Source organism: Lissotriton helveticus, chromosome 5_1 (assembly GCF_964261635.1).
Source record: "Lissotriton helveticus chromosome 5_1, aLisHel1.1, whole genome shotgun sequence".
In the NCBI taxonomy this organism is placed as follows: Eukaryota; Metazoa; Chordata; class Amphibia; order Caudata; family Salamandridae; genus Lissotriton; species Lissotriton helveticus.
Window position 1 is genome coordinate 539,766,993 of NC_136065.1, and position 26,564 is coordinate 539,793,556.

The 26,564-nt window shown below is 42.4% G+C and overlaps 1 protein-coding gene across 1 annotated transcript in view; it reads left to right on the forward strand.

Annotated features, from left to right (window-relative positions):
- PCDH15 (protocadherin related 15) overlaps positions 1 to 26,564 on the forward strand; it is a 2,579,312-nt gene that overhangs the window by 2,345,589 nt on the left and 207,159 nt on the right. Inside the window, exons 29-31 of the mRNA XM_078642873.1 lie at positions 6,514 to 6,690; positions 18,301 to 18,519; positions 24,773 to 24,883. Coding sequence (XP_078498999.1) covers positions 6,514 to 6,690; positions 18,301 to 18,519; positions 24,773 to 24,883 — 507 coding nt within the window. The remainder of the gene's footprint in view (positions 1 to 6,513; positions 6,691 to 18,300; positions 18,520 to 24,772; positions 24,884 to 26,564) is intronic.

The following is a 26,564-nucleotide window of genomic DNA, read 5'->3' on the forward strand; positions in this document are numbered from 1 at the left end:
TAAAATAAATACATACAGAGAAATGCCAGAGACTGAATCCCAAGGCTGCCTTGATTTCACTTTATGCCGTTTTCTTCCATTACCCTATGCGTCCGTCTCTTCACTCTTGTAGGTTGTTCTTCCTGCATGTTTTCTCTCTGTCTCACTGTTTTGCTGTCTTTCTCCACTTCCTTCCTTCTTTCTTCCTTTTTTCTAATTTCTCTCTGTTGCCCTAGGTCAAAGGCTAATGATGACTGATAAGGCCCAGTCTCCAAAGATGAGTGTCTCTTCCCACCACCTGCAACAACCTGTATGAATTAAGCAATGTTGTCAGTGCTTAATTTGAGCCAGTGGGGGCCACTGGCACTTCTATTTGGGGGATCCACACCAGATAATTGCACAATGCAAGAGAGTGGAAAAACACCCAGATCGGTAATATGGAGGAAGGAAAAGACAGCAAAACCGTTACAACAGGAGAAAGCATGAATCTGCAAGAGTTAGAACAAGCATTTGCAATGCAATAGGTTTCTCATTTGCAAGAGTTTAAGCTATTGGCATTGTAAATGTCAATGCCTTTTATTTATGTTTTAAAAACCATCACGTAAATAAAAGGCATTACCATTTAAAATGCCAACAGCTCAAACTCTTGCAAATGCGAGACCTATTGCATTGCAAATGCTTGTTTTTCTCCCCCGCACTTCCCCGTAATGATAATCATATGTTCAAAGATCACACTGCATTAGAAATTATCCTGGCACCTCACATTGTAGGGCAAGGCATTTTATTATACGACAAAAACTCCACACTTCTTCGACATCACAAGGTGCACTGGAGTGTTCTGTGGCCACATGAAGTAAGGCACAACCTAATTCCACAGCACTCAAAAGTGGGTTGAGGCATTGTGTTTGTCAGACATCGCTTTGCAGGGGGCTAAACAGGGAAGCGCATCACATGGAAGTAGATGCCCCTCCAGAACATCACAAAAATAGCAGTTAACTCAGAGGTCAGACACATTGGCTTCTTGTTATGTCCACATTACCACGGCATACTTCAGTGTATGGTGCGCAGGTCCGGCTCTAGGGCAGTGCGACCGGTGCCGCCGCATAGGGTGCAGACTTCGCGTGGGGGTGCCTGTTTGCTAGTTTATATTGTATTTTAAAGCTCCCGCAGATGCATTCCTGGCCTCCAGTATTTTTCATCTAGTAATAAAAATGTCACTGCAACTCCCGTGATTAACTTTCTTCCTGGAGAGAAACCGTAGTTTTGTCTAGTGGAAGTTTTGACTGGTGTAAGTTTTGATTCCTCATAAGGTAGTGCAGAGGGTTAATATGCCTGCTGCAAAGAATGTGTACCATGCAAATCACAAAGAAATAGGTCAATGGGTTACTGCTTTCGTCAAAGACTTCCTTTTGTTACTTGCCGTTTACAAGTTAAACTTTTATTGTAAAACTGTGAGCTATTAACTGTCATCAAAGTACTGAAATGCAGACTTCAAGTATAGATTAGAGGTATGGATTTTTGTTTCATAAAGGGTTCATTTGGGTAGAAATCATTTCTGATTATTAAAGAGAACACCCAACCATGGTGTTACGTTTCAAATTCTGAGTTTGTGCTTCTCCAAACCAAGCCCCCCTAAACGATACTGCCTACCAGTATGGATCCAGAAAAGGGGGTGGTGATGAACAGAGTGTCTGAATTAAGCAGACCACTCTTACCCAGTCCAAAGATCAGGGCTTGATCCATCACTGTTATTTAGCTCACTGCCCCATCCCAGCTCAGAACCTGGCTATATGCAAATTAGTCTGTCCCTGGCCCAGTGCATCATGGGAACAGGGCAGCCCAAATTACCAAGCCAATTCTTCACCAGAAAGGAGACAAGCTACCGGGGACCGGTTTCTGGCATTTCAGCCTCGTCGGCCCGGCTTGCTTGAATCCTGATGGATCAGTGAGCAAGGGACTCATGTCTGAGTATACCCTGCCACACCTATAGTGGCCAAAAACGATTCAGAAAAGGGGGTGGTGATGAACAGAGTGTCTGAATTAAGCAGACCACTCTTACCCAGTCCAAAGATCAGGGCTTGATCCATCACCGTTATTTAGCTCACTGCCCCATCCCAGCTCAGAACCTGGCTATATGCAAATTAGTCTGTCCCTGGCCCAGTGCATCATGGGAACAGAGCAGACCAAACTACCAAGCCAATTCTTCACCAGAAAGGAGACAAGCTACCGGGGACCGGTTTCTGGCATTTCAGCCTCGTCGGCCCGGCTTGCTTGAATCCTGATGGAGCAGTGAGCAAGGGACTCATGTCTGAGTATACCCTGCCACACCTATAGTGGCCAAAAACGATTCAGAAAAGGGGGTGGTGATGAACAGAGTGTCTGAATTAAGCAGACCACTCTTACCCAGTCCAAAGATCAGGGCTTGATCTATCACCGTTATTTAGCTCACTGCCCCATCCCAGCTCAGAACCTGGCTATATGCAAATTAGTCTGTCCCTGGCCCAGTGCATCATGGGAACAGGGCAGACCAAACTACCAAGCCAATTCTTCACCAGAAAGGAGACAAGGTACCGGGGACCGGTTTCTGGCATTTCAGCCTCGTCGGCCCGGCTTGCTTGAATCCTGATGGAGCAGTGAGCAAGGGACTCATGTCTGAGTATACCCTGCCACACCTATAGTGGCCAAAAACGATTCAGAAAAGGGGGTGGTGATGAACAGAGTGTCTGAATTAAGCAGACCACTCTTACCCAGTCCAAAGATCAGGGCTTGATCCATCACCGTTATTTAGCTCACTGCCCCATCCCAGCTCAGAACCTGGCTATATGCAAATTAGTCTGTCCCTGGCCCAGTGCATCATGGGAACAGGGCAGACCAAACTACCAAGCCAATTCTTCACCAGAAAGGAGACAAGCTACCGGGGACCGGTTTCTGGCATTTCAGCCTCGTCGGCCCGGCTTGCTTGAATCCTGATGGAGCAGTGAGCAAGGGACTCATGTCTGAGTATACCCTGCCACACCTATAGTGGCCAAAAAGGATTCAGAAAAGGGGGTGGTGATGAACAGAGTGTCTGAATTAAGCAGACCACTCTTACCCAGTCCAAAGATCAGGGCTTGATCCATCACCGTTATTTAGCTCACTGCCCCATCCCAGCTCAGAACCTGGCTATATGCAAATTAGTCTGTCCCTGGCCCAGTGCATCATGGGAACAGGGCAGACCAAACTACCAAGCCAATTCTTCACCAGAAAGGAGACAAGCTACCGGGGACCGGTTTCTGGCATTTCAGCCTCGTCGGCCCGGCTTGCTTGAATCCTGATGGAGCAGTGAGCAAGGGACTCATGTCTGAGTATACCCTGCCACACCTATAGTGGCCAAAAACGATTCAGAAAAGGGGGTGGTGATGAACAGAGTGTCTGAATTAAGCAGACCACTCTTACCCTGTCCAAAGATCAGGGCTTGATTCATCACCGTTATTTAGCTCACTGCCCCATCCCCCACTGCACCATCAGGATTCAAGCAAGCCGGGCTGAAGACGGCTGTAATGCCAGAAACCAGTCCCCGGAAGCTTGTTTCCTTTCCAGTAAAGAATTGGCTTGGTAGTTTGGTCTGCCCTGTTCCCATAATGCACTGGGCCAGGGTCAGACTAATTTGCATGAAGCCAGGTTCTGAACTGGGATGGTGCAGTGAGCTAAAAAACGGTGATGGATCAAGCCCTGATCTTTTGACTGGGTAGGAGTGTTCTGCTTAATTCAGATACTCTGTCCATCACCAACCCCTTTATGAATCGTTTTGGCCACCACAAGTGTGGAAGGGTATGCTCAGATGTGAGTCCCTTGCTCACTGCACCATCAGGATTCAAGCAAGCCGGGCCGAAGACGGCTGTAATGCCAGAAACCGGTCCCCGGAAGCTTGTTTCCTTTCCAGTAAAGAATTGGCTTGGTAGTTTGGTCTGCCCTGTTCCCATGATGCACTGGGCCAGGGTCAGACTAATTTGCATGTAGCCAGGTTCTGAACTGGGATGGTGCAGTGAGCTAAAAAACGGTGATGGATCAAGCCCTGATCTTTTGACTGGGTAGGAGTGTTCTGCTTAATTCAGATACTCTGTCCATCACCACCCCCTTTATGAATCGTTTTGGCCACCACAAGTGTGGAAGGGTATGCTCAGATATGAGTCCCTTGCTCACTGCACCATCAGGATTCAAGCAAGCCGGGCCGAAGACGGCTGTAATGCCAGAAACCGGTCCCCGGAAGCTTGTTTCCTTTCCAGTAAAGAATTGGCTTGGTAGTTTGGTCTGCCCTGTTCCCATGATGCATTGGGCCAGGGTCAGACTAATTTGCATGTAGCCAGGTTCTGAACTGGGATGGTGCAGTGAGCTAAAAAACGGTGATGGATCAAGCCCTGATCTTTTGACTGGGTAGGAGTGCTCTGCTTAATTCAGATACTCTGTCCATCACCACCCCCTTTATGAATCGTACCAGTATGGATGACACACAAATGCTACCCCGTGTAGTCCTCTGTCCTATGTAATGTTTCCTATACATTGATTTACACATATATGATTGATTGTCTCTGCTGTAATGTGTGTGCAATGTAAAGTGCTCTGACATTCTTCACTTTTATGAGTGATACTATAACCTATTTAACAAAACAATCAGAATCGTGAACTATATATTTATAGAAAAGTTGTCAAAACTGTTGTTGGGGCAATGGGTGGGTAGGAAAAAAAGCAAGAGAAAGGCCAGGTACATTACTTTTGAATCCCGAAAACGTAGAGTTTTTTCAGACGAATTTTGATAAAAGGCTCTCATTCATTTTTATGTACAGCCTGCTACCAAGGTCTGAAACCTGAAATCTTTAATAATGCATTTGAAAATGTTGTTGAATGGAAGGGTGGAGATCTAAATCTTCAAAACTTATCTGATCTTAGATGCTAATTTCTGACGAGTAGCACAGAGTAAACAAGAATCAGAAATACGAACTGCACAGGCGGTACACTGGTTGTAGGGGTGGGATACCAAAAGGTTCCAAGGGCAGGCAGAGGCATGCTGCTGCACACTGTGAATATGAGCTGTGCAGACGTGCACATGTGTGATCAACATTCACGTACATGGAGGAATATCAGCTGTGCAGAAGTGCCTGTGTGTGTTCAGCATTCAGGCACATGGATAAATGTGAGCTGTGCAGACGTGCACATGTGTGATCAACCTTCATGTACATGGAGGAATATCAGCTGTGCAGGTGTGTGTGGTCATCATTAATGCACATGGATGAATAAGAGCGGTGCAGGAGTGCTTACCTGTGGTCAGCAGAATATTAGCTGGTTAGAAGGGCCTGAGAGTGATCAATGTGCATGGGTGTGGATAACAGGAAGGGTGGAGCTGCAGCACAATAGGAGCACAACACAGCTTAAGAAGCACCTTTATCTTTGATGATGGGAATACGGAGGAATGTGATCAAATGCAGTGAAGCAGCCATAAAGCAGCAGGGGACCGGCATGACAGACTTTAACACAGCTGGGCGAATGAGCATTAATTCACAGATTACTAGCCAGTCTAGACTCACTGGGATCTGTAAATCATACTCGAGCTCCCAGAGACTGTTGGGGATGGGGGCGGAGGCGAGTTGCTGAAAGCTCCTTAGAAGCAGAGTTCTGGCTCACACTACGGATGTTCTCCACACATGCATTCGAAACACAGTTTAGAAAAAGCTAATTTGAGAGCCTTGACCGTCATGAAATTTGAATTAGCTGGGGTATAAATATATGGCAGATTGAATGCACCAGCAGAGCAAGATACCCGAAACTCAGCCCATCCTTCACTGAAAGAGATCCAGAGAAGGGTGTCTCCCTCCAAGAAATTTTGATCAAATGGGGCCACATTGTCTATTTTACAGTACAGTCTACCAAAGGAATTGGCTTAAGCATCCTAGGTTTTATAGAAAGTTTTTAAAATTAAAAATACACTCCTTTTTCCTCATAGCGCAGCTTTTCAGTTTTAGCAAATTAACTTTTGTCAATTTCATCAAGGACCCTCATTTACTTGTGCCACAATTGGTTGGCTATTGCATCAAGTTACTCTCCACAGGCTCATATGCCCATTTACCACAAACTTAGACCAGGAAATACTTTAAATAACCAGAATCATTGTCACATGCAGAAGTGCAACATCTGATCCTAGGTTCAGTATCACATATTCATTTTCTACTTGATATGCCAGGAATAGCCAATTCAGCCATGTTCAATTTCCTTACTCAATCTGTAATGCCATCATATCACTGGCAAAGACAAAATTTGATAAACAATGTCAGTATACCACAAGAAATGGTCAAAGATTAGCATCATTTGCCAATCTTTGCCGATTAAACTTGCTCGCTTCGCTCCCTACTTAAGTCATGCCCAACATTTACATCGCACCATTTTTAATTGTCACCAGCCGCCAGTGGTCTGATTCTAGAACTTAATTAAAATGTAAACAACAGAGAAAAGTTGATAATTTTGTCTCGGGTGAAAAGCTGTCTTTTCCTTCTTAATTTTCAGAATTTTGGAAGGTTATGTCAAAGATCAGATTCCAGGGGCGGCAATTGTTGTGGAGTCCATAGGTGCCCGGCGATTTGGAGATGGGTATTCTGAAGAGGATTATACTCAAAGTGATCTCATGGTCTATGCAGTCGACCCTCAAACAAATAGAGCAATATCACGGAACGAACTATTCAAGTAAGCATCGACGCCCTATTATTACTTTATAACATGGCTTAATTGTTGCAATTAATATTAGCCTTTAACATTTGATATGGCTTCTTAAATGTGATAAACATGAATTATTACAATTGGTTTTTGTAACACAAAAAGATACCTCACTTAATCATTGTTGCTATTAACTGTTGTATGCCCATGTTTCACAAGAGGTCCACAGGTTAGAGCAACACTGCCAGCAGTAGCGGCCCCTGCTGGTAAGAGTGGTGAGGCGGGGTGGGGGGTACTCGATAGATAAAGACGAGGGAAAATGTTGTAAATAATACATTTTCCCTTGTCATTGTATGTTAAGTTACATCCACCGCAGCCCATCGCCCCACCGCTCTTACCAGCACGGGCCGCTCCGGACTGCCATTACATGACAACAATTGTCTGGAAAATCTGTGACGTCTTAAGTATTGCTTGTTTCCCATCTGCCATTAAAGCCCCACCCACTGAAGTTGATTTCTATTGAAACAGTATTTATTCTTAAAGACACTGCCTGCATGAAAAGAGGTTGCAGTCAGGAAGAAATTGTTTTAACATGCTTTGCTGATCCTGCATGTTAGGAGTTCGATAGTGACCAATTGATGAACATTGTAAAAGTCATTGAACTCTCTCATTATTTGATGTCCATTCACTTAGTTATTGCATGAGGCATTGGAGTTTCAGAGAAGGAGTTAAAAGTGAAGTCTCTGCCAAATGTGAAAAGAATTCTTGGAAGTAGCACGATCTAGAACACAAGTTAGTGCTTGTTGATATAAAAGTCCATGAAAACAGCAATGGATGAAGGTGTACACGACCAGCCAACAGATGTTGTAGAATCAGTGGTTGGAGAAAAACCTGGAATCCGCCTGGTAGACAACAACAGATGACATGAATCAGTGAAGCACTTCAACTTAATAAAATGTTAACATACCATTCATTGTTTTACATAATAATAATACCATTATTGTAGGAAATCCACATTTTGTACAAAGTCACCTTAGATTTTATCTTTTGTTCTGGACCCTCTTTTTACTGGATTGTGAACCAGGTAAATTTTACCCCTGCTAAGAAGGAGTATAGTGCCTGTGCTCTGCCTTTAAGCTCGATTAAGTTGGCTTATTCGTAATTGATGCATTTAGCTTGCCTATACGTCCCAATTATATGGCGTGTACAATGCACCCTGGAAGTTAAATGCCACTTGTAGACTGCAGCACCTATCGTGTCATTCACAGAGTGGACCTACACAACATAGCTTTAGGCATACCATTGTAGCCTAATGGTTGTGGTGTAAGTCCTGCAGTGTGACTTATGAAAATAACCCCTTTTCACAGGAAAGGACCTCCCTTTTAAATATTAATATTCACAGATAGCTATGCCTTATGGTGCACAAGGTAGGGTGCATGCTACTTAAAAGTGGGGCATATAGAAAATTAATGCCACCATGTTGCCACAGCGAGGAAGCACAAAAGCTATTTTCATTGTGGTAGGCCTGGCTGCCCTATAGAGAAAGCTAGTACAGATTCAAACATGAATTCTGTAACCAAAGTTGGGACCAGCTAATCAAATATTTCAACCAACCTCTTTAATACTTATTAAAAGTTAAATTTAGCGGTTGAGTTGAATGTTAAATAAACATATAGTAAGCATAATATTTAGAATTAATTTTTCCTTGCCTGAAGCTCCTGGAGGCTCATTTATATTACTTTCTCAGCAGCTGTCAATTAAGTGGTTCACTTTAAGAAGGTGTGAACACTGCTTCTAGATCAGGGAAAATGGCCTGGGAGACGTCATGCATTTTCCACTCATAGCAGGGGGACCAGTTGGGGTAGTCCTAGTGACCTAACTAACTTTAATGGGGCATGTCTACTTGCAACTAAATGTCAGGTAACACCTGGAAAGGTGCAGCTTTCTCGCCATTGTCAGGTTGGCACCATATGCAGTGGCAGGAAAGCTACCAACAGAACCAGTATTGAGTGACTACAGTTAAACTACTCCCCACCCTGGCTGCATATTTGTCTGGGAATACAGGCTCTGCACATGGGAAGAAGGATTTTCCCAAATTGGATTTTGAGAATAAGGGACATTGTGGAATTGCTTGTAGTTGGGCAAACAGTAACTGCTACAAAAGTGGGTAGGGAGTTTTTAGTTCTTTGGTTAGGGAAGAGCCATGAGTCAGCTCCCTCAGTAGATAGCACCAGGTATAAATGTGGCACCCCAAGGCATCTTCCCTAGAACACTGTCTTGACCTGCAGAATACAGAAGAAAGACTGCACCTGCTGTTTGTGACTTGTGAGGACCTGAAGAGGTGGATCATCTCCAACTTGTAACCAGGATAACAACGTGGACTTCAAGGGGCAGACCACTGATCACTTATCTGGTTACAGGGACATAAAAAGCTATATGGGGGCTTTTCATGAAATACCAGCTGACCAGTAGCTTCTGGACCTGGACTGGACCCAGATGTTGGCCTCTGCATGGTACCTCGAGAGTCTCTAAGTGCCTCCCTTTGCCTTAGAAGTGTACTCCTGTGTTTGTTTTGGGCAGCTGAAGGAAGTTTGGAAACTTTTGAAAACTTTACCTGTTATAATTTGCTTGTCGCAGTGCACCTGGAATGGGACATCTGGGGCCCATTTGAACAAAGGAAGAGGGCCAGATCTCTGGAGCCAACACAAGAGGGGCTCATCTTTGAATTCTTTGAGGGGAAGGATTGTCATCATAGGGCAGAGTTTGGGCTCTCAGGGGAGCTCTTAACACACACAACTGGAAATGGTCACATATGTGATTGTCCCAGAATCATGTGAGGAAGGGATGGGAAAGGGGTGTAGGAATTACGGGAATCCCTGAATTGGCCACTGGTGCCTCACTTCTAGAACTTTCCACCCCCACTTAAGAGCCCTTTCCAGGGAAGAGCAAGATGCGAAGGCCCAGGACCTGGGACCACAGACAGCCAAAGACTACCCAACTGGAAGGAAAAACCACCTGATGCCCTGCAGGGATGGGCTTTGCAACTTTAACCCCAGCTGATCTCCAGTTGTCTCCAGTGCCAGTGGTGCTGGCCTTCTAATGCCACCTGAGTTACAGTTGGTGGAGGTACCTGCAGGGGGACCTTGGATGGGTTCCCTAGGAATTCTGCGAAGAGTGGTCGTGGATTTCGCTCAACCACTTTTCTTCAAGTAGCCAGTAGCCTCTCGGAGGGGGGAGTGCAGCAGGGGGGTATTTATGTGGTTAGATGAAGAAGGGCTGTATAGGATGCCCACACCAGCAGGAGAAGAATTCCAGGAAACCGGCAGTGGACAAGTCTCCTGCAGGGAGCCAGGAAATCCATCTCCTACAATAATGACATCTTTAGAGGTCACAAGACCTGCAGAGGATGATCCTAGTGGCTACAGCTTTCCACCAGGAGTTAAACAGTGCCTACATTATCGAAAAAAACGAAAGGTGCCCCATATACAACCCAGCCCTACTGGGGAACCAAGCAAAGGATAAAGTTCATGGTGGTTTGCATCCTTGAGAGATTTTCCTCAGTGGAGTGCCAAGTCAGCAGGTGTTGGCACACCACTTAACGTCAAACTGTATGGGAAAGGAGCTTGCCTGGGGCCAAACCTGAAGACAACTTTTAGCCCCGGGGACTCATTCTTCAATGCCTGATACAAGTCAAAGTGTCCCAGGGCCCTCCAACCCTTGGGACAAAGGAAGGCCAAAGAGTGATGGGCTGCAACACTGATACAGGTAAAAGGCTTAACAGATTTAATTTTCACATGACACAAGAGAGGACATTGACAGTTTTCACAGTAAACAATAGACTGTCACAGCACCACCCTCTACTGCCTCAACATTCTATGAGTCATACCAAGTGGACAAGGAAGGAAGGAGGAGGTGAAAGAAGTGGTGTACGAAAGAGGAACAAACAATAAGATATACAACACATCCTGCCCCTTTCAAGAAGGCTGGATAATATTACAGTATTGAAAATTCCTGCATGAAGGTGTCCTTCTCCTAGAGAATGATTTGTCCAGATCAGTCATAGTTTCTTAATTTGGGTCAGGTCTTGTTGGAAACAATTCTGCACTGGAATTCATTATAAGGTTGACCCTACCATACCGGTGCATTGTAAGACGGAGGTTATTCCATCTTGTCATCACCCACATACTCAAACATGTCACACACACACATAGTCTGAGCATTCTTAGCCACACATGTGGCAATTCTTCTAACACTCCAGCATTTGACATCATTGTGATTCTTCCATTTCACACATTTTGTGGCCAAGGCATTCCGCTTGATCCTTGAATAAATTGCACTTATCAGGCATTAGCACTAGACAATTGCTTTCAAATCTATAACACACAGCACTCAGTAATCCATAGTGGTCCACAGTTGTTTAGATAAACACTAAGATGTTATCTAGGAGACATTTAATGTTATCCTCCATATCTAACAAACGGTATATTGCATGCTGAAAAACAGGCACCACTGAATCAAAGGTGAAGTGGCCTCCGTCTATGGTGAAAATTTCCCATAAGTTGTTATGAAGGCTGTTGTAGGTTTACAGGCTTCAGTTAAAACCAACTGGTTATTTTCTTGATGCATCGAGTGTCCAAAACGCTGTTGCTCCATCGAGAAGTGAAATGAGCATGCTCTCTTTTGGAAAGGGCTGCCAGTCAATAATAATGTTGTAATGTAATGCTCTGAGATCCACACACAAAGACTCCTATTGATTTTCTATGTGAGGAATATGGTTGAAACCCGTTCAGGAGATTCACCCTCTTCAATACTTTCTCTGAACAACAGTTCTTGAAATAGATTTTTTTTTTGGGTCGTTCATTTTGCACTGTGGGATTTCTCTTAAGTTTTAGAGGAAAAGAGCCTTGCTTAATTTTGATCATATTCGTGAATATCTCAACTCACCCACACCTCCACTGGATGTTTTTGGAAATTAATTTATAATTGTGGAACTGCAATCTTGTTCCATAATGTCTAATACCGGGTCTGCAGCTTTGAGATTCCATAGGATTTTCCAGAGGTCTCTGGTCTCTTAAGCCTAGTTCATATACAACTTTGAAGGCTAGGTATATTTCTATGGTAACTGATCTAACTTTGAATTCCGCTGGGGAAGAGAAATATGCATTGAAGTCAATAGTACATCCATCAAAAGCAACTGATTCAACATCTGAAGTGAACAGGACACCAACTTGTGTAAATAAGGAGTAAAAACATTTTAGTTGCTGACTGTATAAGGTGACCCTGAACCAGCCATTATGTTCAGCCTCAGGCCCAAAACATGTAATGTTCACATAGGAGGCTAATCAACTTCCCCCTTAATATGGTTAGTAGGTACTTTTACAACTCAAAATGTATTGTTTTATTTAAATTCATGGAACAACACTTGTTGTGCTTAAGAGTTTGTCTTTTCTGATATTCTTGTTGCCCGTAGGTATCTGTGCACCTTACCATTGCTAACAAGTGCTAAAGTGCTTGTGCTCACTCCCAAAACATTGTTAAATTGGTTTACTCCTAATTTACATATTTACTTTCATTTAAGTCTCTGGCAGAGTAGTATACCATAATCAAAGGACCTGTAAATTAAATACTACTAATGTGCGTGCAGCATATTTTGTATCACCCACTTAGGAAGCCCCTTAAAACATAGTCTGCCATTGCAGCCTGAATACAGTTTTAAGTTTTAAGCTGCCAATTTGACTAGGCAATATAACCCACTTGCCAGGCCTGAAACATTCCATGTATATATATGTCACCCCTAAGGCGTTGTACTTAAAAGGTTGGACATGTACTTTTAAATTGTACATGTCCAAGTTGTGAAAAATACTTACTTTTGTTTTTACTACTTACTTTTTTTTTATTTACTGTGAGGCCTATCATAAAATTGGGTTGCCTTATTACACTTAATAAGTGATAACTTTTGATTGGGAATAGATAAGCGTTTCATGCTGGGTATCAACAAAATTGTAATTAAAATACCTCTTTAGAGTTAAAGTCGGATTTTAAATTACAATGTTGAAAATGCCTGCACCCTCCCCTGGGTCGCATGAATAAGGGTAGTTGGAAGTTCCACATTGTGAATTCCTCCCAGTCACACAATAGAGGGATTAGGTGAATGGGCCATCCGCTGGCAGGATGAGGTGGAGCTCAATAGGCCGTGCTCGGCTTTCACATATAGAGCTTGTCACCTCCTCATACTCTTTGCAGCCAGCTTGGAACGAGGGCAGAGGAGTCAGGAAATTTCAAGCACTTCAAAGAGAAACCTCTACGAACTTCAAAGAAGGCACTAGGTACAAAAATAGGACCCTCAGTGGCTAGTTTTCAATTGTTCTGTGCATGATTTTAATACTGTTCTCCCTTCTAACTGTGAGGCATTGAATATACCTCACTTGTCTTTGTTACCTGATTGCTCTTCCCCGGTCTGACGCAGCTGTATGCCGATTGCACGGAGGGAAGTCATCTTTTACCCACTCACTTCGGCTCAGAGCGCTCACTGCTGGGTTAACTGGCTAGTGGTGCGCGGGGGTGAAGGCATAAAATCCCGATGCCAGGAGGGACGCGCAGTGGTTAGTTTTACAGTAGGCTGCTCCCTCTGCTACTCTAAATTTTATATTGTTCTGTTCATGATTTTAATACTGTTCTCCCCTCTGACTGTGAAGCACTGAATTCACCACACTTGCCTTTGTTACCTGATTGCTCTTCCTCGGTCCATCGCGGCTGTATGCTGATTGCACAGAGGAACGTCATATTTTAGCCCCTTCTGGTTCAGAGCGTTCTGTGCCGGGTTAGCTGGCTAGTGGTGTGCAGGGGTGAAGGCATAAAAATCAGATGCCAGAGTGGACAAGCGTATTGGGCGCGCCACCAACACGCCAATTTCAAGCCTGCCTGTGCCTGTATTTTGCCTCGTGTCAGAACCTCTGGTCCTTTTTCAAGCAAAGAGGCCCCGGGCTGGCCTATACCAGTAACTAGATTTTTAAATCTTGCTCTTCTCTTCTGGACTTCTGCACCCTCACTAGAACAAGACAAATTGCTGCCTCTCATGTCCTTTTCAGTTTAACCCCTTTACAACTTCCCACACTTCGGCTCAGGAATTGGCTTTGCCATCCCCTTCTGAGGCACGGACTACGTATACTGCAGGAAGCCTATTGGGATTCCTGATCAATGTTCATTCCCTTATTAAAAACAAAGTAGAAGCAGCAGAGTTTATTACTACCCGAAAGTCTATCTGGGTCTTTGTTACAGAGACCTGGGCCAAAAACTGCTCTGGTCCCAACCTGGTTGATGCTGTTCCTCCAGGCTACCTTATTGAGCGACACAATAGAGTCTATGGAATAGGGGGTGGGCTAGCAGTGGCATACAAAAGTGAGAATGCCTGCAACTTTATTCCAGTTCATGACTCTGATCTTTGTGAAGCACTATTTTTCTATTTAAAAATTGGCCCTAATGGATCTTTTTCCGCCATCCTTGTCTATAGGCCACCAGGTTCCAGGTCGACCTTTATGTCCAAGTTTGCGCACTCCCTAGAACTTGTTCTGGGTAAACATAATCTCACTGTGCCCGGAGATTTTAATTTCCATCTGGAGAGAGACATATATAAGGACCCTCTGGCTTTTAAAGAAGTAATGTCCTGCTGTGGACTGTTCTAAATAGTCGCGTCTTCTACTCATAAACCTGGCCACATCTTGGATGGTATTTTCACCAATGATGCCCGACGTAAAGTAGCTAGCCGTCTTCCCGTCACTTGGACTGAAAATGTTGCTGTTCTCTCCTCTTTTTCCCAGCCCTCTTTTCATAGTTCTCCTACTGATAGTACACATTCTCTTCCTAAAAGGAACTGCAAAGGGCTCAAAGCAGAAAAATTATCCCATACCTTGAACAGCTTCAAATGAACAGTTCATGAGGATGCAAACGAGCGGCCACAGAACTTTATTCATGGATCACGGTATCCATTGATATTGTGGACCCACTCAAGGTAACCCACTTAAGAAGAAAGACGCCCACAGCACCATAGTTTTCAGAAAGACTTAGGCTACTTAGACAGGCTTGTCATCTCCAGGAATGAGAATGGTGGAAATCTTACCTCCATTCCGAAAAAATTGCCTACTAGGCTATGCTGGCTGAATATGAAGCAGTCATCAAGGAAGAAAAATAGCGGTTCTGCACCAATTAACTTGTCTCAGCCAAATCCACTAAAGATCGTTTTAAGCTAATTAATCTCTTATCTGTCCCTTCAGCGCCATTGCATACAGAGAATTCCCAAGACGTTTGCGACCGAATGGCCAAATTCTTCTATTCCAAAGTGGTGGATATATACAAATAGCTGGAGCTCCACAACTATAATCTTTCTAATTCTTTTAATGTAGCATCTCAGGCAGCATTTGACCTTCAATGGAATCTGTCTATTTGAGATATTCCCTCAGCAAGCCTATCGCCTTTTACTTTGCCCCCCTGATATTCTGACATTTGGAGCAAAGAGTATAGTTCCCCTTCTTACGGAAACCATTAATAAAGTCATTGAATCTGGATGTCTTCCTCTAATATGGATGAAGGCGGTAGTCAAGCAGCTGCTCAAAAAGACCAATTTGGATCCCGCAGGACCAAAAAAACTCCCACCCTATCTCCCTGCTGCCTGTACCCACTAAAATCCTTGAGAAACATCTGAACTCCCAGATTTTGAACTACCTTGAACAGTTCCAACTTCTAGACGCTTCTCATTTTGGATTAGGAGTAACCATGAGACTGAGATGGCACTAGTATCTGCAGTCAATGACATCCGTTCCATGGTGGATGCCAGGGAGGCTGCAGTTCTGGTCTTTTGGACCTATCTGTGGCTTTCAATACCATCTCCCCGACTCTGCTTGCAGAGCAGCTCCAGCAGCTGAGGTCACAGACATGACACTTCCTGGCATCGTTTCTAAGTGACAGATCACAGATAGTAACAGTGGAGCAGATTCACTTGGATTCCATAATGCTGTCTTGTGGGGTGCCTCAGGGTTCTTCTTTGCGCCCTACGCTATACAACTTGTATGTATCCCCACTAGCAAAACTTATCAGATGGTTTTTGCTCCAAGTTCTGTCCTATGCTGATGACACCCAAATCATTGTGTCTATCTTGAGTGCCATCAATGCAACTGACTCCAGTTTTAAAAATTGTATGTAGGCAGTGGCCACATGTATGGAGAGACAGTACCTACAACTGCATGGGGATAAGACAGCGGGTTTTATCTTTGGTGGGCAACCCTTCATGTGGTCCAATCTGTGGTGGCCTGAAAGGCTGGGGGCCATACAAACTCCAACGGACTTTGCTAAAAATCTTGGAGTACAGGTTGATATAAGTCTATTTATTGATTTACAGATAAATAGTACAGTCTCTACTTGTTTTTGGATGATTAAATCCCTGAGGAATGTGTTTCCCTTATTTCCTCTTCAGGCATGAAGCAAGTGGCTTTGGCACTTGTTAAGTCCAGACTAGACTGCTGCAATGCCCTCTACCTCTGCACTAATAAGACTGTCCTTGCCAAACTGCAACGAGTCCAGAATACAGCAGCCAGACTTATTCTTGACATCCCTAAATCACAGTCTGTCTCTGAAGGGATTTGGAAACTTACCCGGCTCTCTGTGAACAAGAGAATTGCCTTTAATTTTTGCTTGGTACACAATGCTCCTGACAACAGAGGCCCTAAACAACTCAGGAATCTATCTTAGTGCTCCTTTCCCTCCTGGCAGCTTCAATCATCAGGTAAAACTCTCTTAATTATTCCTAGGTATAGTAAATCAAGATAGTGAGGCAGAGTGTTTTCAATGGCGGCATCCATATTGTGGTACTCGCTATCTATTTCCACTCTCCAATCCCAAATCTTATTTCATAAGGCCTTAAACACCTGGCTGTTCACTCTGTAGTGGACATTAGTCACCTCTTTCTTATTTCTCTCCTTCCGAAGACTAACTGCTATCAGCACCTTGACACCTTTTGGCAATTGTTGCACTTTACAAGTCATTTTCATTTGTTCATTCATTCATTCACTCTTCAGTTCTAGACTTGACTGTCTTGTGCTGTGATATGTGTACTCCACAAGCCTGCTTTGCTACTCTTGGATGGACTGCTTCCCTGCCTGGAGCCAACGTTAAACCCTCAGAAGCCTGCCCTGCTGCTTGAGCCTTGATTCTCCACCTGCACCCAGAACTACCAGAGTGACTCCAGGGGTTAGTTTGTGGATCTCCTGTTCAGAGCCACAGGGCCATAACAGGCTCCACAATCTTGAACCTGCACCCGGACTTAGCCTGAGTGAGACCTAGCACCCAAGTGGGTCCCTGTAGACCTGGATCCTCGGTGGTGGTGCTAAATGTACCCAGATAGCAAAATTTCAAAACATGCAACTTAAACAATTTTTAGCTAAAATCTGTTCTGAGAACAAAGGGAAGACTTGGAGTCACCTGCCCATCAATACTCCAGAGGTTCAGTGCTGGTCGGCCTGACTACACAGCTGCTTCTGCTACATTTTTCTCTGCAACTGCAAATCCAATTCAATGGTCCTTCACCAAAGAAGTATCTGGCCTTCTGGAATTCTCACTGCCTACAGCCTCCTGCCCCGTCCAACTGGAGAATTTTAAGTTCCATAAAAGTAACGAATGGCCTGATTAAGAGAACTGCCAGACAGGGCGCAGCGGTGGTGGTCCAGCCACTGCCGGACTGGCGGTCTGACCGCCCCACTACAAGTTGGCACCATTTGCACTGCCACAACCACCCGGGATCATAGATCCCGGGCGGTAGCGTGGCAGTCTTGAGGCCGTATTATGCCTGGTGTGACAGCTGGGGTCATGTCAAGCGTATTACGAGTTTACTCCTAGCAACATTTTTCATAGCAGTTCCTCCACCATGAAAACCATGACGGAGAGGAAACAAAGGGGTCCCTTCAAGCCCTCTTTGCCTCTGGGCCCTTGGGTGCATACAGAAGGGCACATGCTGTGCCCCCGTGTGCATGCACACCAGTCCCTGTGTGGCATGGACTTCAGTCTTCATTTCAGAGCAGAAGAATTATTTAACAAGCAAGCTGTCTTTCTTTAGTTGATTTGTTAGTGTAACTACAGTGCATTTGGGGCAGATTTTAACATGTTAATAATTTTTTCCTAAATTAATTTTTTTAAACAAGTGTTGCTAACATTTTCTTTCAAATGTATGGCTTTCATGTTTTTGAGGCAAACTGCATTTTTTGGCAATAATGACCCTACCAATTAAAATCACTGTTGAGAAAAATCTTCCAGCACTATTTTACATTAACTTCAAAACTAATAAACACAATCTCAAACACCCTCTTTAGGGAACACATATATTAGTTACAGCGTTACTTTGCGAAGCATATGCATTTTTTCAATGTTCTATGTTGATTCATTTGTTATTTAACTCCATGTTAGTATTGTTATTACATTATAGTTTGCTTTTCAGTGAATTTAATACATTGTAATTTGCTTCTGGCATTTAATATAATGACCACTGATTGTTTAGATTTTAAAACATTCGTTTTGTTCTGCCCTTGTGTAATTTCATTATGTTGACTTTGCTTTGGACACTATTTTTTTTTATTCTTATTGTTTCTCCCGATAAAGGTTCTTGGATGGCAAAGTGCTAGACATCAACAAACAGTTTCAAGATTACATAGGATCCGGAGGACGCATTCTTGAAATTCGCACCCCAGATGTGGTGGCCAATGTAAAGAAACAGGCCCAGGCTGTCGGATACACAGAGGGTGCATTACTTGCTCTGGCAGTAATAATCATCCTCTGCTGCATGCCTGCTATATTAATAGTGATGGTCAGCTACAGACAGTAAGTATTTTTCTAATGTGTTTGTGGATTATTCAAGCAAATGTTTCATAGTGAAGAATTAAGGGTTAGACGTACAAACAAACTGGTTACAAAAAGTAGTAACAAATGTTGCACTGGCTTTTTGCAGCCAATATTTTGTTTTACGAAATGACTAATGTACTAATAGGTCAGTTCACAAAATAAGGAAGAGCAGAGGGTTGCAGAATGACCTGCTCAATTTGTGATTCCCTTCAATGATCTACACTCAGAGATGGTTTTCCAAATGGAAAACTTTTGTATGCAGCTCTCGTACCTGAAAGGAAGCAAGCTGCTTAAAAAGACAGTTTTTAGTTAAGGAAACCTTCGATTTATACCTCCCCCACTGAAGCTGTCACCACAACTCTTAAAGGGGAAGGCATCCTTCCCCTTTGTTAATCAATTTCCACCCAGGAAGTCGGTAACAGGTCAATGATTTGTGACTGCATATACAGTGGCAAACCATTGATACATATCATACCGAATCACACTTTGGAAGGAACACTCACAACAACCCCCTTCCAAATTGCAATTTGGTATGAGCAGCAGAATTAATTTTAACAGTCAACAAATGTTTCCAACTCACAAAATGTTTTTGTGGATATGAGTAAGTGAGTCAGCTTTGGCAAAGCCAGACATTTACCGATTTGCAGAGTTTGTCACTGCTAAACCACTTCGCTTATCTGGACATAATTTCCTTGTTTTTAGCTGTGTGTTACAGAAATATTACCACTCACTCATTCATTAACAAACACAGTCAATTTCGAATTTACTCAGTTTCTCATTTAATGACCCACTTCTTCACCAATTCACTTGCTCAGTTGCAACCAGAGTCCCTCACTCAGTTCCAGTAGTGGACGGTGGTGTGAGTGCTACCGGGTGGTGACGTGGGGTGAGGGTGGGTAGTAAACTACAGATTACGGCCAAATACAGGTAAGTAAACATATAAATAAATAAAATGAATTTTGTTGCGCGCAACAAAATTCGTTTGATTTATTTATATGTTTACTTACCTGTATTTGGCCGTAATACGTAGTTTACTACCCTCATCCTACCCCTCCCCCGCCCCACGTCACTGCCCCTCAGCACTTCCACCACCCACCGCTACTGCTCATTTCTTTCTCAATTAATTAATTCTTTCATTTAGCCATTCATCCATTCATAAACTAACTTGCACACTCACTTATGCTCTCAGTCATCCACTCGCTTTCTCTATAATTAATTACCTCAATCATTCACTAACATTTTTAGTTACTTGCTCGCTCATTCAAAAAACTGACTAAGTGGGACCAGTTTGGATGTTGATTCCGAGATCTGTGAAGGCTTCGGGCACATTCATCCTCCCTAACAATGTATGGTGCATTTCAGAATGAGAGAAGATGTTCCAAATGAGAACAGGTAAAAACAGAACCACGAGAGGATAAAACGAGTCAAAATTTCAGCAATCACTTTCTACTTCCTGACAGACTAATCCCCATTACCAAATGCACCAAGACTAGATATATTTTGCAAAGAAGGAACAAATCTGATTTGAATAAAGTAGTGTGGGTACGTTAGACAGGACGATGCCAACTAATTGTATTTGAAGGCATTCCGCTGCCCTGATATGAAACCTCCATCTGTTTATCCTTTTTATATTTTGCCCATGGATAACACATTTAGCTTCTGTTCTCTCTGCTATAAGAAAGGGAAAAAAACGAGCTGCTTTATCTTTTTTAAATGTCAGCGTTCTATAAAAGAGGTTGTTTTAATGAGATCGAGAATGTTGCTGCGAGACATGGATGATCTGAAGTTCCATTTACTTAGTAGAAAGCACGTTTTGCAGAAAATGTAAGTTGATCACCCCAGGCTGCCATGCAAAAATATTATCTATGACTTTATGGAGCTACTTTTAAACTGTTTTATATGGTTGGGAAATAATACTATGTTTTATGATAAGAAGATCAAACAACTTACAAGTTGAAAAAACAGGTCACGTTCTGCAGTGAAACTATATAGATGGGCCCCATAGAAATTCGAGGGGCTCCCGACTAAAAGTGCCAATCGAGACTCTTCTCTAATAAGATTATTGAACACACATGCCTCTCAAAAAACACTATGATTTTTTTCGTTAAAAAAGCACATCCTTCTTCTGAAATTATTTTTTATAGCATAGGCTAACTAATGGAAAACTTTGAATTCCCTTAATGTGGTTTATAGTACGAAGAAATGGAACTTAATAAAAAAAATCATCTTTATATAATAAAATGAAATCTGTTATTCCACCTCCCTATTTACCACTTTCAAGCACCCAGTTGCTAACCACATCTGGAATTCACACTGTTTATTTAGACACTCTGGTTTTACTGTCCGAACATATGTGATGAAACCTCATAAGAAATGGTGGTCGTACATGATAATGTTACACAATTTGACAGTGGCTTGTAGGGAGATCAGGAGGCTAAGAGTTTGATTACGAGTTTGCGGGTGCGCGAGCGGGACTAGCAAGATCCCGCACAGTCAAACCCGTGGATGAACTGCCCGCCAGATTAGAAGTTTTCTCCTGTTCTGACAGGCGGTTATTTGTTGTTTCCACGGCGGTGCCTATGAAATAGGCACCACAATGGGAACGTCAAAATCAAGACCTGCACGGCATGGACAGCTGCAGTCCATGCCATGTAGGTTCTGTAGTGTATGCATGCAGGGGGGCAAAACATGTGCCCCCCTTCATGCATCTCCAGGCTCAGATGAATAAGGGTTCCCTTTGTTTTCCCTTTGTTTCCTCTTTGCCACGGTTTTAATGGTTGTGGAACCGCTATGAAAACTGAGGTGGAGAGGAAACTCATAATATGTTTGGTGGGACCACGGCAGTAGCGCCAAGCATATTGTGGCCTCAAGATCACCACACGACTGACAGGGATATCTGATCCCTGGCGGTTGAGGTGGTCTGTGGGCAGCCCAACCACCCTAGTTGTAATAGGGTGGTTGGAAGACTGTTGTGCCTCCTCGAGTCTGCTGGTCCACGGACTGCCAGACTCATAATTTGCCCCTAAGGCAGTACCTGAATGGGCCTTCAGTAGACTTGATGGAGATCCATTTGCCAGACTGAATACTGGATCGCCATGGCACACACAGTTATTTAACTGAGTCCGGAAAACAGTGGCAAGTGGTTCTGTGTTGTGCCTCTCCTGACCCCTATAGGACCCCTATAGGAAACCTATTGGTGAACCCTGCTGCTGCCTTTGCAGTGAGATCTGCACCTTACGAGCAGGTGTTCTTCTCGTACATCTGGTAAAGGGGACATGTCAGCCTAAGTTTAATGGAGAAGCGCAAACCATCTATTGTTCTCCTTGCCATCAGCACATATCCAGATGGCATTTGCTTCTTTAATATTAATGGATTTCTAAAATAGTGTGGGGAATTGCAGTAGCTTATCAAATTAATGATTGTGGCTTAAATGTGACATAAAACTATGAAAATCAAGACAAAATATATGTCAGTGATGTAAAAAATGTCTTTAAAATATGATCTGTAATCTCCAGTGTTATTAATCCACACTTCTCCAGCTTCAATATAAACTTGTTCATTACCAAGCTATAAAGCGTCTTTCAAAAACTCAAGGCTGTCTTGTGTTAATATCACTTCATGCCTCTTTCCACAACCCTACACTTTCAGTCACTTTCTGCTCTTGCAGGTTCTTTTCCATCCCTGATTTTTCCTTTTACCACTGTTTTCCTGTCTTACTGTTCATACTTCTTTGTCCCCTGCCTGCTTTTCTCTCTTTTGCTTTAAGGCAAACTCTGAAAATAAAACAAATAAGTAATGCTTAACCAAAAAGAATGTAGGGGCCCGCCGCCAGCATTATTTAAGCACTACCATGGGTCTTTTTTTGGTGGAAACTAGCCAAGTAGCATTGTTCGTTTATATATTCGGAATAAACGTTATGAAATCTTTTGGATGCAAACCAAGATCCAGTTGTGCAAAATTATTACAAAATCAATACAGAAAGACTGACCCTTCCAATGTCAGTTTCTGCTGTATTTAGCAATCAAGAAGTAAATTAGTCCATGCTGGGAAGCACAATTCTCTCAGTAGGTTAAACCTCAAAACCAATTATACAGAGATTAGTTAATTTTTATATCAACGTTTTAAAACATCATTTATCCAGGATTTGATGTCTCACTTCCATGTAGAGTTTTTGCATTTCTGTTTCTACCATGAAACATATTCACGCACCAATATATCTTAAAGCAGCTTGTAGGATCCGTGTAAATACCAAACATAGCTGATTAGGTAGGCTTTATTAATTGAAACAAGCTTTTTTTTTTTACATTTCTTCACAATGATAATTGGAATTTGAAAGTTAAATAAACTCATTTACAGTATGACTTCTAAATGCACTACATTTGTTATGATAACATTAACTGTTTCATTCTTTCTTTTTTGCTGGCAAAAACAGGTTTAAGGAGTAAGTACAGAATCATTTGTGAACCTTCTATTAACTGCATAGCGTAATGCACATTTTGCAACATCTTACTTCAAACTGAGCCAGAAGTTTATATTCTGTGTGTTGAATGCTTGTGCACGGCGTGTCTTTGGATCTTTATCACACTGTAAAGTTTTAAAGACTTTTATTGTTTCTGTAGCCCACAACCTCAAAAATATTTACAGAAATTTAAAATAAAATCAGCAATATGTATACTAAACAGGCAATTACATAATACAATTGAAATCATTTTGGAAATGGCATGAGTACATTCATAGGGTAATTCTACATCCCTATTTTCCATCTGTACAGCAAAGCAGTTGTACGGAAAGTAATATGAATACAATATTTTCAGAACGAGGGACTTACGGACACTGACCATCTTATTAATGGTGGCTCACACTGTAATTTTGGTGTTCGTCCTGTAATAGCTTATGCTAAAATATAAGGCATTACACTAACTCCTCGAGTAAGGTAATTCATCAAGGAGAATGTTTACCGAACTGAAAACTAGAAACATGCTACTTTATCATTGACAGCATGTGATTTTTTCCAGCATTTTGCATGTTGAATGTCTCTCTAGTGTCAGGGTAACTGTCGTCCATATTGTGATCTTCACACTCCTTGAATTGCACTTGATGTCCTATGTATTGATAGATGCATTCTGCTCTAATGGGCACCAAATAATGTCTATCCCAGGGGCAAAACTTAAAAAAATTTGGGGAGAGGATGTAGCATTATGGCTAGAGCGGTCGACTTCGAATCTGGGGAACTGCATTCCAGTCTCGGCAACGACGCTCAACATCCTGTGATTCTCAGTAAATCACTTAGGGCCAGATGTATCAAGCGTTTTTTTGTCACAAACGCTGCGAATCGCAAAATAGCAGCGTTTGCAACAAAAAAAACGGGAAATGCGATGTATTAAAAAAAATCGCATCGCAAAATTAAGGAATCACAAAATTTGTGATTCCTTAATTTTGCGCTGCCATTTAAGGAATTGCAAAAAGCGATTACTTAAATGGTATGTAAGAAAGAAGAAAGTTTTGCGATTTCACTCTAAGAAATCGCAAATTACCACCAACTTGTAATTCTTTTACGAATGCACTTTTTGCAATTCGTAAAGGTGGCATGTGACGCTCATACATGTCCTTAGGGCATGTATGCACGCCATATGCGCACACATGTCAATTTCAGGGGTGCAGCAGGGTGTCCTTAAGACACCCTTGCACCCTTGAAATTACTCTCAATTTGCGATTAGCAAATTGCGTATCGCAAATTGAGAATCATTTCACATTCATTCCTATGGGCCTCCTGGCCCATAGAAATGAATGGGAAATTATTCCTTAATTGCGATTAGCAATTTGCTAATCGCAATGAAGGAATTTTAAGAAATCGCTAAAAAGTAGCGATTTTTTACAATACATACCATTTTGATATTCTCAAATAGCGATTCCTTAAAAATCGCTATTTGAGAATCGCTAAAGGGTATCTTGATACATCTGGCCCAAAATCACCTAATGCCTAACACAAATGAATGTGTCCATTGCAACAAAGCTAGTGCTCATGTAAAGCGCTCTGAAACCTGATATCTTCAGGCCTGATTCGCGCTATATGAAAAAACTAAAAAAAAACATAAATGCTAATTGGACATTGGGAAATTGTTATTCACCTGGTCAATGCTTGGAGTCAGGGTGTAAGAAAATGAAAAGAACGGGCAGTGTGAAAAACGGCCGTGTTATGTTATTGACACATTTTCTTCTCATTTTTATGAAGGCGCCAAGCTGAGTGTGCAAAGACAGCGAGGATCCAGATGGCCTTGCCAGCCGGGAAACCAACAAGCAGTGCCGCCAATAATCTCTATGAAGAACTGGGTGACAGCACCATGTAAGTACTTAATGTTGACCTTTTGCCAGCAATGTTAGCAGATTAAACATGTGTAATGCACAGAGCCATCATTTCACGTTGACATTCAGCAGTGACTGGTTTTTGCAAAGTAATGTCTTTATTAATTGATAGAAGATTAAGTACAGCACTGAAAGTGATCCAGGTATGAAACAGACAGGTAAGCACAAATCATTTTTTATTACATGTGCTGGAGAGACGAGCCTGGCAATGCAATATGACGTCATGGTCAGTTGTGAGTAAATATAAAGGACGAGATCTTTTAATTCACTGGTTAAGCAACACTCCCTCAGGGACAGACGTAAAATGACCTTAACGTTGAGATGGTAAGGTTAAAATATCTTGAAAAAGTGATATAGTAGTGGTTTTACGACAATGATTTCCAATTCGATCCGCGAATATAAGCACATTGATCATGGATTTAAATTTCCTCTTGCAAGATATTAGGAGAGTTTGTAGTGTCAGTCAGTCTGCTATTTATTTATTTTTGGAGTTTTGTAAAGCGTGTGTGTAACCTTGCAGTTTCTTCAAAGCGCTATTGACAAAGGACATACTTAAGAATAGGACTGACACTGTATTTGTGATACATGAAAAAAATGCCATGTGACAGATTTGAGGAATTATATATCCCATCAATTTCGCTGCCCGAGATGTGTTATTTGTTGCTCAAAACTGGCTATTGACTAAAGGCACAGCTGATGATGTATTGTTTATGGCTCCAGCTCAAGTGCATTATGAAGCTGTACCTTAAGATTATGGAGTGAATTATATCTATGTTATCAACGCCATCCTTTTCTGCTGTTACCATTTAAGATGAAGCTGACAGATAAGGGAAAGCTTTTCTTTGGCACTATCGGAAACAGTTTTAAAATATCATATTGTACCTTTGCTCAGAATACCATTTCGGCTTGCTCCAATGAGTGACACTTTGATCTGGGACGTTTCATCCTACGATCTCTTTTGATAAAACAAAAATACAAATTAGCCAAGATATACCTGAACGCCGTAGCATTGGCTGGAATATAAATTCAATAGCAGAGCCATCATCTGACCTCTGAAATTTCGCACATGCAAATAGTAGCAGTGAGTGTAGCATTCGGAATGAATAAAAGGAAATTGCAGATCATAATATCTTTGAATATGTTATTTATAGCTGTTTTAAAAATATTGGAGGAAACAGCTCTCCTTTACCTGTGGGGCTGGTAATTCGAGCAGAGGGAGGCATGGGAGAGCTACATTTAGAGCCCCAATCCCTTAACTTCTTTATCACACCTTCACACCTTTGGAGCATACAGATTCTGCAAAATGCCATTTTGCTTGGCTTTTGCAACAGCTGTATTCTGGAGGATAATGAAGCATATCTCAGAAGATCTCAGGAAAGTCCAGTGATCCCACAATTATATTTTAATTTCTAGGTTATACAGTGCCACCTTGAGAATGAATTTGAGTAAGTCGAAGGAGACAGGGGTTAACTATGAGGATTAAGAAATGTCAGGTTGAGGTGTTGGATACATTGGTTATTTAGGTCACCTGTTAGCCAAGTATAGTAGTACACTCACAATTAACCTGGTTGAATGTTTTGACCCCAACCAACAAAGAAGATGCCAAATCTTTTCTTGGTCTAGCCAAGTGTGTTCACATTTTAAAGAACTTTACTGTCCGA